This window comes from Trichosurus vulpecula, chromosome 2, assembly GCF_011100635.1.
Source record: "Trichosurus vulpecula isolate mTriVul1 chromosome 2, mTriVul1.pri, whole genome shotgun sequence".
NCBI lineage: Eukaryota > Metazoa > Chordata > Mammalia > Diprotodontia > Phalangeridae > Trichosurus > Trichosurus vulpecula.
This window is the reverse complement of record NC_050574.1, coordinates 41,303,224-41,314,877: the sequence shown is the minus strand read 5'-3', so window position 1 is coordinate 41,314,877 and position 11,654 is coordinate 41,303,224. Positions and strand designations below refer to the sequence as shown.

Here is an 11,654-nt window from a genome sequence, read left to right as displayed (position 1 = left end):
CTTTGGTGGATTACGCGGTGGTTCTGAATACTTGAGGTGGAGGGTGGGCTTCATGAGGATGGGGTGAGAGGAGAGTGGATGGGCCACAGGGGCCACAGCTGTTAGTCTGAAGAGGTTCTGGGGGCCTTAGTGGGCTCCAAGTCACAATGAGCCAGTGCCTTCGATGGAAGCCAAGAGACATTCAGGGCAAAAAGAGGAGATCTTGCACCTAGCACTCAGGGGGTGGGGACTGTCCCAGCCCCTGAGTTGGCGGTGCTGGCTCTCTGGGGGACCCTTCACCTCTATGAAAGAGGCCACAGATAGCTGGAGAGCATCCTGAGAAGGGGGCCCGGTGGTGGGGACGTGCCAGGGGAGCTGGCCACTAGCTGTGGAGGGTTATCTCCCTCCTGGAAAGGCTTCAAGCAGAAGCTGAATGACCATTGGGTGGAGGGTTGGGGGGGCGGTTGTAGAAGGGATTTCTTTTTGTGTATAGGTTGAGTTTGGGAGGAAGGATGGAACGAGCATTTATAGAGCACCTACTCTTTGCCAGGCATTGTCCTCACCTCACAACAACCCCGGGAGGGAGGGGTTGTTATTATCTCTATTGAAGAAAGTGAGGCAAACAGGGGGAAGTGATTTGCTGGTAAGTGTCTGAGGCTGCCTTGGAACTCAGGAAGATGAGAATTCCTGACTCCAGGCTCTGATTTAAAAAAAAAAAAACAAACAAACAGCTCACCTCTTCTTGAAAATTGGCATTTCCTTCAATTATTTAAAAACACGGTTCTGAGAAAGCGTCTGCCGCAGGGGTCTGTGACCCCAAGCAGGTTAAGCGTGGCCGTGGTTTAGAACGCCTGTCCGCAGGGGGATTCCCTTTTTGGGGGATCCTGTTTGTCTCTTGGAGACCCCTCCCTCCTGCGGCAGCTCCTGTCCCATCTATGGAGGCTCTTCCTGCAGGTACAGGACTGCCATCTGGTCCTGAGAGTATTTCCCCTTGCCCAGGGGCCCTTCCTCCTTGGTAGGGCGCCCACGAGCAACAGAAAGTCACCCTCCACCGAGGAATTAGCTCCTGCCTCCTCGAGGGAGCGGAGCTGGTTTTTGCCTATGTATTCTCAGTACAGTGCCCTGCACACAGTAGGCACTTAATACTCTTCAAGGAGGGGCTGTCCCTTCCTCTTTGGGACAGCACTTGTGTTTCAGGAAGGTTTTCCAGACCTCCTACCTAAATCGTCCCTTTTGAGGACCCCCCCCCCCACCCTTGATCCTGGTCCCGCTCCCTGGAGTCGATCTGAGCAGGTTGCCTCATCTCGTTTGGTTCTCACACCAGCCCTGGGAAGGAAGTGCTGTGATGTGAGTTCTTTTACAGGTGGGGAAACTGAGGCAGACAGGTGAAATGCCTGGCCCAGGGTCACCCAGTTAGGAAGTGTCTGAGGCCACGTTTGAACTTGAGTCTTTCCATGCTGTGCTGCCCACAGCTGCTTCTAAATCTTTTAGCTGGCACATTATTTTTCTTGAGGCAAAATGTGGCACAGCCTTGGGTTCTCTGACTGTGGTCACCTCGCACTGGGCACTCTCTTATTCTCTCTGTTGGAGGAGTCAGGGCTGATGGAACATGGGCTAGCAGAGGTTGCAAGGGGCTCTGGGGATGGGCGATGGGCCATGGCCAGGGCCTGTCATGTCCTTGCAAAGCTAAGACCGAGTAGAGAAGTGTACTCAGTGGCCCTCTGGAGACAGCCCTCACTGCTGCTCGGGCTCATCCAGCCTCTCTTCCCACGCAGGCCTGATGTTCCCAGGTCCCCTCCCCTGAGTGGCCACAGCCCTTGGGGCCTGGCCATGGCCTCTGCCCAGGGCCATGGCCACTGGGCACTGGTGGCCCTCGTGGCCGTGGCCCTGCTGTGGCCCCTGGCCCCGCAGACCCAGGCTGGTGACTGCAAGGGCCAGAGACAGGTGCTGCGGGAGGCCCCGGGCTACGTATCCGATGGGGCAGGAAACTACAGCGTCAACGGGAACTGCGAGTGGCTCATTGAGGGTAAGTCTGGGGAGGCAGGAGGGAGACCTGGGGGTCCCGGGGCAGCAAGCAGATAGTGAGCCCTGGCTTGTTCACCCAGCCCCCAGCTCCCAACACCGCATCCTCCTGGATTTCCTGTTCCTGGATACGGAGTGTACCTATGACTATCTCTTTGTGTATGATGGGGACTCGCCTCGGGGACCCCTGCTAGCCAGCCTCAGCGGCAGCACCCGCCCCCCACGCATTGAGGCCTCCTCTGGCAAGGTGAGGCTTCCCCATCTATCCCCCTGGTCTGGCCCCCCTCCTCTGCTTGGTCCCCCTCCCCCTCCCCTACGTGGCCCCCCCACCCTGGCCTGGTGCCCCTCCCATATGTGGCCTCCCTCCCCCACCTGATTCCCCCCTACCCCTCTCCTGCCTGGCCCCCTCTCCCACCCGGTCCCCCTCCCCTGCTCCCTCTCCCCTCCCCTGCCTGGTCTTCTCTTCCTGGTCCCCCTCTCCCAGGTGGCCCCCCCTCCCACCTGGTCCCCTTCTCTTACCTGGCCCTCCTTCCCCAAATGGCCCCCCTCCCCCTGCCTGGTCCCCTTCTCTTCCTGGCCCCCCTCTCCCAGGTGGCCCCCTCCCCCTCCTGGTAGCCCCCTCTCAGCCCTGCCTCCTCCTGGCAGAGCTCCAGCTCCCTCCCAGCTCTCTCTTCTCGTCCCCTGGCAGATGCTCCTTCACCTCTTCTCTGATGCCAACTACAACCTGTTGGGCTTCAACGCCTCCTTCTCCTTCTCACTGTGCCCTGGTGGCTGTTCAGGCCGGGGCCTGTGTGAGCCCTCCGGCCTGTGTACCTGTGACCCTGGGTGGGGTGGCCCCGCCTGTGCCCGCCAGGACTGCTCTGCCTACTGCCGAGAGCATGGCACCTGTGCCTCGGTGAGGATTCTCCCCGGCCCCTGGTCCTCAAGCCCTCGGTCCCTGACTTGAGCCGTTTGGCCCCCAGCTGCCTCGTCCTCTGACTCCGGTCTCCCCCCAGGAGGCAGGCCCCTGCCGCTGTGAGCCGGGCTTCCTGGGCCGTGCCTGTGACCTGCGGCTGTGGGAGAACCAGGGGGCCGGCCGGTGGCACAATGTCAGTGCCGAGGATGCCACCTTCCCAGCCCGCGTCGGGGCTGCTGGCGCCTTCCTCTCGCCTCCGGGGCTGCTTGCTGTCTTTGGAGGTGAGGGCGGGGTCTGAGGAACCGAGAGCCAGGCAAGGGTAGAGACGTACAAGCCTGTGCCTGACTCGGCCTCCTGCCTCTCTCCCCCCTCACAGGTCAGGACCTGAACTCAGCACTGGGCGACCTCGTTTTGTACAACTTCTCTGCCAACGCCTGGGAGCGGTGGGATCTCAGCCCGGGCCCGGTGAGGACCCCAAATATGTGTGCTCCCCAGCCCTGCCCACACCCGCCCAGCTCCTCCTTCTGATCCTGGGGTACCCTTGCACTCTCCTCATCTGCCTCTGCCCACCCTGGTGTCTTTTCCCCCATCTCCCCACCTCCTTCTCCCTGTTCCTCCACGTGGGCTCTGTCTCTGAGGCTGGACCCTGTCTCCCCACCAGGCCGCCCGACATTCCCATGTGGCCGTGGCTTGGGCTGGCTCCCTGGTGCTCATGGGAGGGGAGTTGGCCGATGGCTCTCTGACCAGCGACGTGTGGGCCTTCACCCCGAGGGCTGGGGGCCACTGGGAGCTGCTGGCCCCCCCCTCCTCGGGGCCCCCAGGCCTGGCCGGACATGCTGCTGCCCTGGTGGACGACTCCTGGCTGTACATCTTTGGGGGCCGCACGCAGCATGACCTCTTCTCTTCAGGCCTCTTCCGCTTCCGCCTGGAGGGCCCTGGGGGGGGCCGGGGCCGCTGGGAGGAGGTGCGGCCAGCTGGTGGCCGGCCCCCCGCTGCCACTGGTCATTCCATGATCTTCCACCCACCATCCCGGGCTCTGCTGGTCTATGGGGGCCACAGGCCTTCCACAGCCCGGTGAGTGGCGCAGGGCAGTGCCCCTTCTCATACCCTTTCAGCCCCCCGGATGTCCACTGGGCCCCGCCTCCCCTCCGCCCCCCAGCTTGTCCCAACTGTCTTCACCCTCTAGGTTCTCTGTACGGGTGAACTCTACCGAGCTCTTCCATGTGGACCTGCGGGTGTGGACCTCCCTGCGTGGCCGAGATGGTCAGCGGGGGCCCCGGGAGCGAGCCTTCCACACGGCCAGTGTCCTTGGCAACTACATGGTGGTCTATGGTAAGGGCATCCCCCACCCCTCCAGCATTCTGGCTTGTAGCTGGCCTGGGTGCTCTCTCAGTGACTATCTCCCCAGCTTCTCAAGCCCTTCTTGCCTAATCCTCTCCAAGTATGGGAGAACCCCTGGCTCTTCCAGGTATGCTGACCCATCCTCTCCAGGTGTGCTGAACCCTCCCCCATCTTCTCCAGGTGTACCTGACCCCTCCCCCATCCTCCCCAGGTGTGCCTGACCCCTCCCCCTCCCCCATGTGTACCTGACTTCCTTCCCTCCAGGTGTGCCTCATTTCTCTGCCCCCTTGGTTTTCAGGAGGCAATGTGCATACTCACTACCAGGAGGAGAAGTGTTATGAGGATGGCATCTTTTTCTACCATCTTGGCTGCCATCAGTGGGTGTCAGGAGCTGAGCTGGCCCCTCCAGGGACCCCCGAAGGTAGCTGATGCTTCTGGGGCCCTCTCCGTACTCAGTACCCCTCAGGAAGCCCCGTCTGACCCTGTCCCCCCCATACCCCACATGCTCTGTCCTGACTCTGCCTGAGGACCCAGGCTTGAGGGCTCCCTGGAGGTGGTGGCTGGGCCCCAGGAGGATGAGGAGGGAGTAGCTCCTGACCTTGACATCCTTTCTTGTCCCTCCAGGCCGGGCAGCACCCCCTGGGGGCCGGTACTCCCATGTGGCAGCTGTGCTAGGCGGCAGTGTCCTGCTGGTGGCTGGCGGGTACAGCGGGCGGCCCCGAGGGGACCTGATGGCCTACAAGGTGCCCCCCTTCGTGTTCCAGGCGCCAGCCCCAGATGTGAGTTCCCGTGGGGGTTGGTGAAGGGGCACGGCCCCGGGGGGGGGGATGGCTGTAGAAATTAGTCCTGGAGAGACACCTTGGCCAGGTCTGAGCCAGAGCCCAGCAAGGTCCTGGGGGACTCGGGCCTCAGGGGGCAGAGGTCATGTCGGGGTCACAGAGATGTTGGGTGGGGGATGTGGCATAGTGAGGTAGGGGGTCAAGGCAGGTCCTGGGGGGTTGTGGGGGGTTGGTGCTGCAGTGCAAGGAGTGGGGGCTTGTGGGGGGGATGTGGGGATCCCAGGAGGAGCCTGGGCCGGCATGCAGGCCAAGGCTTAGCCCTCTCTTTCCTCCCCTGTCCTATCCCACCACCATCAGTACCACCTGGATTACTGCTCTATGTACACGGAGCACAGTGTCTGTGCCAGGGACCCTGAGTGCAGCTGGTGCCAAGGATCCTGCCAGGCTGCCCCGCCCCCTGGGAGCCCCCCTGGAGCTGTGAGTGACCCTGATGCCCTCTTTTCTGTGATTCTACATCCTCTTGCTTCCTGTGTGCCCGGACCCTCACCCTGATACCAGCCCCTGACACTCCCTCCTTTCCCTCCCTGCAGTGCCCAGCAGCTGGCTGCCTAGGCCTGGCCCGCCTTCTGGGTGACTGCCAGGCCTGCCTGGCATTTAGTGGCGCCGTTCCTCCACCTCGTGGGCCTGGGGCCCTGGGCTGGTGTGTCCACAATGAGAGCTGCCTCCCCCGGCCTGGTGAGTGATGAGTGCGGCTGCCCCGTAGCTTTGGGGAGCCCTGGTCAGGAACGGGGGATGGGCTTGGCTTCCCTCCCCTGCTGTCAGTCAGCGAGTCCTATGTTCGCCAGGCTGTGGTGACCTTTGGGGTGTGGGAAATGGAGTGAGGGGACACCAGACCGGGGAGTTGGTGGGAAGAAGGCGGGAAGGGGTGTCCAGCTGACCGTCCTCCCTCGGCTTCCATTCCTCCCCTCAGAGCAGGCTCGATGCCGAGGGGAACAGATTTCTGGCACCGTGGGCTGGTGGGGGGCAGCCCCTGTCTTTGTCACAACTCTCGATGCCTGTGTTACTCAGAGTTTCCTGCCTGGCCTACACCTGCTCACCTTCCAGCAGCCCCCCAATGCCTCCCAGCCTGACAAGGTCAGGGGCCCCAGTGGTGATGGGGGGATGGCCCAGGCCCACCCCAGGCATGTCCAAGGCCTCCTTCCTCCCTGTGCCTATGAGAGCAGATCCCCGAGGGCTGGTTCTGAGAGCAAACACCCCAGGGATCCTGGGCTTGGGAGGTAAGAGGGTACCACTGCGGGCGCTCACTGCCACCCCCTCTCCTCCGTTCCTGGCAGGTGTCCATTGTCCGTAGCACAACCATCACTCTGTCACAGACATCCAACACAGAGACAGATGTGTCCCTTGTCTACCGGGGCTTCATCCACCCACTGTTGCCTGGGGGCCCTGGAGGCTCGGGGGCTGATGATGTCATCGTGTGGGCCCGGGCCCAGAGGTTGAGGGTCCTGGCACGAATGGCACGGGGACCTGATAGCCAGCACATGGTGAGGGTGGCGGGCAGCCTGGAGTGGGGAGGGGCCCCGAAGGAGACTGGTGGGAGGGAGGCCTGAGATGATCTGCCAGAGTGGGGGCATCTCTGCAGCCTTGGTTGGGGGCCCGGGGAGGGGATGAGCTGGAGCCTTTTGGGGGAGTTGAGGCAGTGTCTGTTTGAGGAAGTGGGGAGGCCATGGGCCTGAGGGAAGGGGCTCTGAGATAGGATGGAGGCTCTGAAAGGAAACAGCCCTAACATGACAAGGAGACAGCAGGAACTGGCCACTTTTCTGTCTGGGCGAGCCCCTGCCAGTGGTGAGAGGATGTGGACCTGGTCACGGGCTGCTCCTAGTGCTCAGGCCCAGGTCCTTGTCAGGAGGAAGCCCCATCTCCTCCTCGGCCCCTAGAGGTGAGGTAAGCCGGCTCTGGCTCAGGACGGGCCCCTCAGGCCAGCCTGGCCCAGCTTCCTGGAAGCAGAGTGTTGCCTTCACACAGTCCCTCATGTGGGAGGGGTGATTATGCAGGAGACTGGGAGGGTAAGGGGCTTGCCCACAGACCTGCATTGAGGAGCCTGGCCTGCACGTGCAGCCTTCCCGCTGCTCCTGACCAAGCTCTTGAGGCGGTCAAGCACACGAGGCCACGTGGGGTTGGTCCTGGGCAGAGGGCCCAAAGGCACAGGGGGTTTGTAGGGGCCATACCTCAGCTCTGGCCCAGGGCTTCTGAGGAGGGGGCCTAGCGGGATGGGGCTGTCAGAGCGCCTGAAAGAAGAGGGGCTGACACATTCTGGAAGGAGATTTGGGCATCTGTGAGATAGGAGGGGTAATAGTCTAGGAAGGGGAATGGGATGTGGCAGGGGCCAGTAGGTGTTGGGGAGAAGCAGGAAATGGAGTCTGCAGGAGGGGAGGTGTGGACATCAATTGGGGGCCTGGGGTACAAGGTGGCTTATGGGAGGACGGAGTCTTTCTGACAGGCTTTCTTCCTTGTCCTGCAATCACCTGTAGGAGGAGGTGGGGCGCTGGGTAGCCCAGCAGGACAAGGAGATACGGAGGCTCCAGCGCCCTGGCTCGGCTCGCCTCTTCCCCCTCCCTGGCCGTGGCCACAAGTATGCTGTGGAGATCCAGGGTCAGCTGAATAGCTCTGCGGGGTCTGGGAATAGCGAGCTCACCCTGCTGTGGGACCGCACCGGCGTACCAGGGGGCAGTGTGAGTGCTTGGCCTCGGCCCCCTAGCCCCGCCCCTAAGGCCTGACCGGTCAGCCACTGAGCCCTAGGCCTGGCCTGCTGACCTCTTGCTGTCCCCTCCCCAGGAGATCTCCTTCTTCTTCCTGGAGCCCTTCCGCTCGTCAGCCTGTACGTCCTATACCTCCTGCCTGGGCTGCCTGGCAGACCAGGGCTGTGGCTGGTGCCCGCTCAGCTCCTCTTGCCTCCTTCGTCAAGATGGCGCCCGCTGCAGTGGCGGCGGGGCCCTGCTAGTGCTGGCTCCGGCCCTCTGCCCACTCTGTGAGGAGCACCGTGACTGCCATGCTTGTGCCCAGGTTCTGATGGGCACTGTGGGGCTGGGAGGTGGGGCCCCAATGGTGGACCCAGAGTGTAGGAGGTCTGGTGGAGGTGCAGTGGTAGATCCTGTAGAAGGAAGAGTTTGCTGATGGGGGGCTGATGGGAGGGCTCCCCATCCCTGGATGGCAAAGTGGGGAGGGAAGAAGCTGTGCCAGGTGGTCTTTGAGACCCTGTCCTTTGAGTTATCCAGATTCTGTAAGACAGAGAAGATGAGAGAGGGATGGGGGGCTTGGAGGAAAAGTCTGAGGGTCCAGGGACCATGTAGCAGGTAGGCCTTGGATGGGAGGGGGTGGCGTGCTAGGCAGAAACTGGAGTGGAAAGAACCTGGTGAGTGTGAAGACTAGACCAGGCATGGAGCCAGGGGAAGGCCAGAGGCCAGAATTTTTGACGCCCTCCCCTTCTTTCCCTCCATCCCCCTACCCTCAGGATCCTTTCTGTGAGTGGCAGCAGAGTCTGAGCCGGAAGGGAGATGCCACCTGCAGCCGCCGAGGCCGGGCTGGGTCCGCTGTGAGGAGCCCTTCTAACTGCCCCCCGCTCTGTAACCAGTGAGGCCTGGCCCAGGGGCCCGGGGGTGGGGAGGGGAGTGGAAAAGGGAAGCACCTGACTGGGGGAGCCCAAATCTGGCCAGCCCGCTTGGGGCTCCAGCTCCAGGCACTGACCCCTGGCTCCCTCCTGTAGGCGACACTCGTGTGAGACGTGCCTAGCCAACTCGAGCCAGTGTGCCTGGTGCCAGTCTACGCAGACCTGCTTCCTCTTTGCTGCCTACCTTGCCCGCTATCCTCATGGGGGTTGCAGGGGCTGGGATGACAGGTGGGCAGGATCAGATCGGAGACTAAAGGGACAGAGAGGAGGGTAGTTGGGTGGCCCATTTGGTAGAGCCCTGGACCTGGAGTCAGGAAGACCTAAGTTCAGATCTGACCTCAGGCACAGACTGGCTGTGTGACCCTGGGCAAGTCACTTCTGCGTGCCTCAGTTTCCTCATCTATGATGTGGGGATGGTAATAGCACCTGCTTCCCAGGGTGGTTATTTGGCTCAAAGACAGTATTTGCAAAGCTTAGGGTGCTCTATTGATGCTAGTGCTGGTGGGATGGGGTCCCAAGGAGAGTCGGAGGACTGGGAGGTGGGGTCTTCCGTGCTGACAGATGCCCCCTCCCTGGCCTAGCGTCCACTCAGAGCCACGATGTATGAGCTGTGCACGTTTCCTCTCCTGCCATGATTGCCTGCAGAGCCATGAGTGTGGCTGGTGCGGGAATGAGGACAACCCAACCCTGGGCAGGTGAGGGTGAGGCCTGGGCGGAGGGCTGTGGGGGGAGCAGGAGCCTCTGTGCCCGGACTCATGGCTATCGTTTCGTTTCTCCATTCCCCCATCCCCACCTCTCTCCCTGCCCCCCCTTTCCCTCTCTCTCTCCTTCTCTCCCTGTCTCCCTCTCCCTCCCTCTCTCCCTCTCTCTCCCCTCCCTCTCTCTCCTTCCCTCTCCCCTTTCTCTCTCCCTCCCCTTTCTCTATCTCTCTCTTTCTCCCTCTCCCTCCTTCCCTCTCTCTCTCCCTGCCCCCCCTCTCTCATCCCTGTGTTTCTTCTCTTACTGTCTTCCCATCTCTTATCCCTCTCCCTTCTTGCCCTATTTCTTCCTCTTCCCCTTTTCTCTCTCCTTTTCCTCTACCCTTCTCTGGTCCTAATTCCTAGGTGCCTCCCAGGAGACTTCTCAGGACCGATGGGAGGTGGTCCCTGCTCCCTGGGAGCTGAGGAGGGACTGCCTCCAGGGCTTCCTGCTCACTGGTCATATGCCCAGTGCCCAGATGTGGATGAGTGCCGCCTGGGCTTGGCACGGTGCCACCCACTGGCATCCTGCCTGAACACACCAATCAGCTATGAATGTCATTGTGGGCATGGTTACCATGGTGATGGGGTCACCCACTGCAACCAGACGTGAGAAAGGGTGGGGGTTGCCATAGTGGGAGAGCAGATGGTACCTGGAAGGCAGGGATTGCTCCTTTTGTTGGGGCTGCCTTTGAAGATTTGGGTCTCCAAAGAGATGACTCCGGAGACAAGTGTCACAAAATGGAATAGGGTTACCATGGAGACCTGGGACATCATTTGGAATGGGGTTACCATGGAGTTGGGTCACCAATTGGAATGGGGCACCATGGAGACCTGGTTCACCAATTGGAATGGGGTTACCATGGAGACCTGGGTCACCAATTGGAATGGGGTTGCCATGGAGACCTGGGTCACTGGTTATCATAACATTGCCATGGAGACCTGGGTCAGTGGTTGGAAGGGTGTAACAGTGGAGATGGATCCATAGTGTTTTACAGGTTACCGTGGAGATAGTGGGGATTAGCCTCTAAGCATGTGAAGGCGAGCATCAGGAGCCTGGGCTGTGCCTGCTCATCTGACCCCTCTTCCCTCCCCGATTGATCTCCTAGGTGCCTGGAGGACTGTGGCCATGGCACATGTAGTGGCCCCCCCGACTTTACCTGTGTGTGTGACCTGGGCTGGACCTCGGATCCCCCCCTGCCCACGCCTGCCCCAGGGCCTCCTGCCCCTCTTTGTTCCCGAGACTGTGGCTGTAACTTCCATAGCTACTGCTACACCCAGGGGCCAGGCATCTGTGATGAGTGTCAGGGTAAGGAGGAGCCCCCCGAAGGCCAGGGAGCCTCACAGTCATTAGGGAAAGACTGCTGGGCTGGGCATTAGGAACTCCAGGCCTCTTCTGTGGACAAGTCCTTCTCTGGGCCTCAGGATTGCCAAGTAAAAGATGGGCGGTGGGACATAGGTGATTCTTGAGGCTTCTTCCAACTCTGACTTTCAATTGTTCTGGCTAATATATCCTGAAATGAGCACCAGGCTGGGGACAAGGTGAGCAGTTGTTCCATGGAACCTCAGAAAGTCCCATCTGGGAGGGTCCTTAGAACATGGAATGTCAGAGCTGGGAGGGGCCTTAGAACAGGGAATGTCAGAGCTGGGAGGGGCCTTAGAACAGGGAATGTCAGAGCTGGGAGGGGCCTTAGAACAGGGAATGTCAGAGCTGGGAGGGCCCTTAGAACAGGGAATGTCAGAGCTGGGAGGGGCCTTGGAACGGGGGATGTCAGAGCTGGGAGGACCGTTAGAGCACAGGATGTCAGAATTATTACGTCTGACGTAATTTGGCAGTCTTGTTTTCTAGTCTGTCTGTTACTCTTTCCTCATAAGCACCCACCCAGCATACTTGGTTTGGTGGAATACACGCTCAAGTTGGAGCCAGAGGGCCTGGGCTCAGCTTCTGGTCCTACTCCTTGCCCTCCTGTGCGCTGCCCACCTTGGGCAGGTCACTGGACTCCTTTGGTCCTCTGTTTCCTCATCTGTAACGTGGAGAGGATCGGACCCAATGATCTCTGGGGTCCTCCCTCTGACCCTCATGTACTGTGTCCTCCACAGTGAAGCAGCAGCAATGCTGATTAATGATCAGTTGGTGGTAGGCCACCCTTTCTAAGCGGTCCCTGCAGGCAGGCAGTGAGGTGGAAATCTCTGTGGGGATTCGGCCCCAGGGCTCTTTGCTGCAAGCCCAGGGTGTC

General features: G+C 60.9%; 1 protein-coding gene across 1 annotated transcript in view; it reads left to right on the top strand.

Moving 5' to 3' along the window:
• The window catches only part of MEGF8 (multiple EGF like domains 8), a 28,734-nt gene that overhangs the window by 795 nt on the left and 16,285 nt on the right, over positions 1-11,654 (top strand). Inside the window, exons 2-21 of the mRNA XM_036744939.1 lie at positions 1,755-2,005; positions 2,085-2,248; positions 2,690-2,896; positions 2,997-3,177; positions 3,273-3,361; positions 3,558-3,970; positions 4,083-4,228; positions 4,536-4,658; positions 4,862-5,016; positions 5,374-5,493; positions 5,607-5,751; positions 5,987-6,150; positions 6,351-6,557; positions 7,545-7,745; positions 7,849-8,076; positions 8,525-8,643; positions 8,777-8,908; positions 9,262-9,375; positions 9,784-10,026; positions 10,527-10,726. Of these exons, the coding sequence (XP_036600834.1) occupies positions 1,810-2,005; positions 2,085-2,248; positions 2,690-2,896; positions 2,997-3,177; positions 3,273-3,361; positions 3,558-3,970; positions 4,083-4,228; positions 4,536-4,658; positions 4,862-5,016; positions 5,374-5,493; positions 5,607-5,751; positions 5,987-6,150; positions 6,351-6,557; positions 7,545-7,745; positions 7,849-8,076; positions 8,525-8,643; positions 8,777-8,908; positions 9,262-9,375; positions 9,784-10,026; positions 10,527-10,726 (3,547 nt within the window). The 5' untranslated portion in view covers positions 1,755-1,809. The remainder of the gene's footprint in view (positions 1-1,754; positions 2,006-2,084; positions 2,249-2,689; positions 2,897-2,996; positions 3,178-3,272; positions 3,362-3,557; positions 3,971-4,082; positions 4,229-4,535; positions 4,659-4,861; positions 5,017-5,373; positions 5,494-5,606; positions 5,752-5,986; positions 6,151-6,350; positions 6,558-7,544; positions 7,746-7,848; positions 8,077-8,524; positions 8,644-8,776; positions 8,909-9,261; positions 9,376-9,783; positions 10,027-10,526; positions 10,727-11,654) is intronic.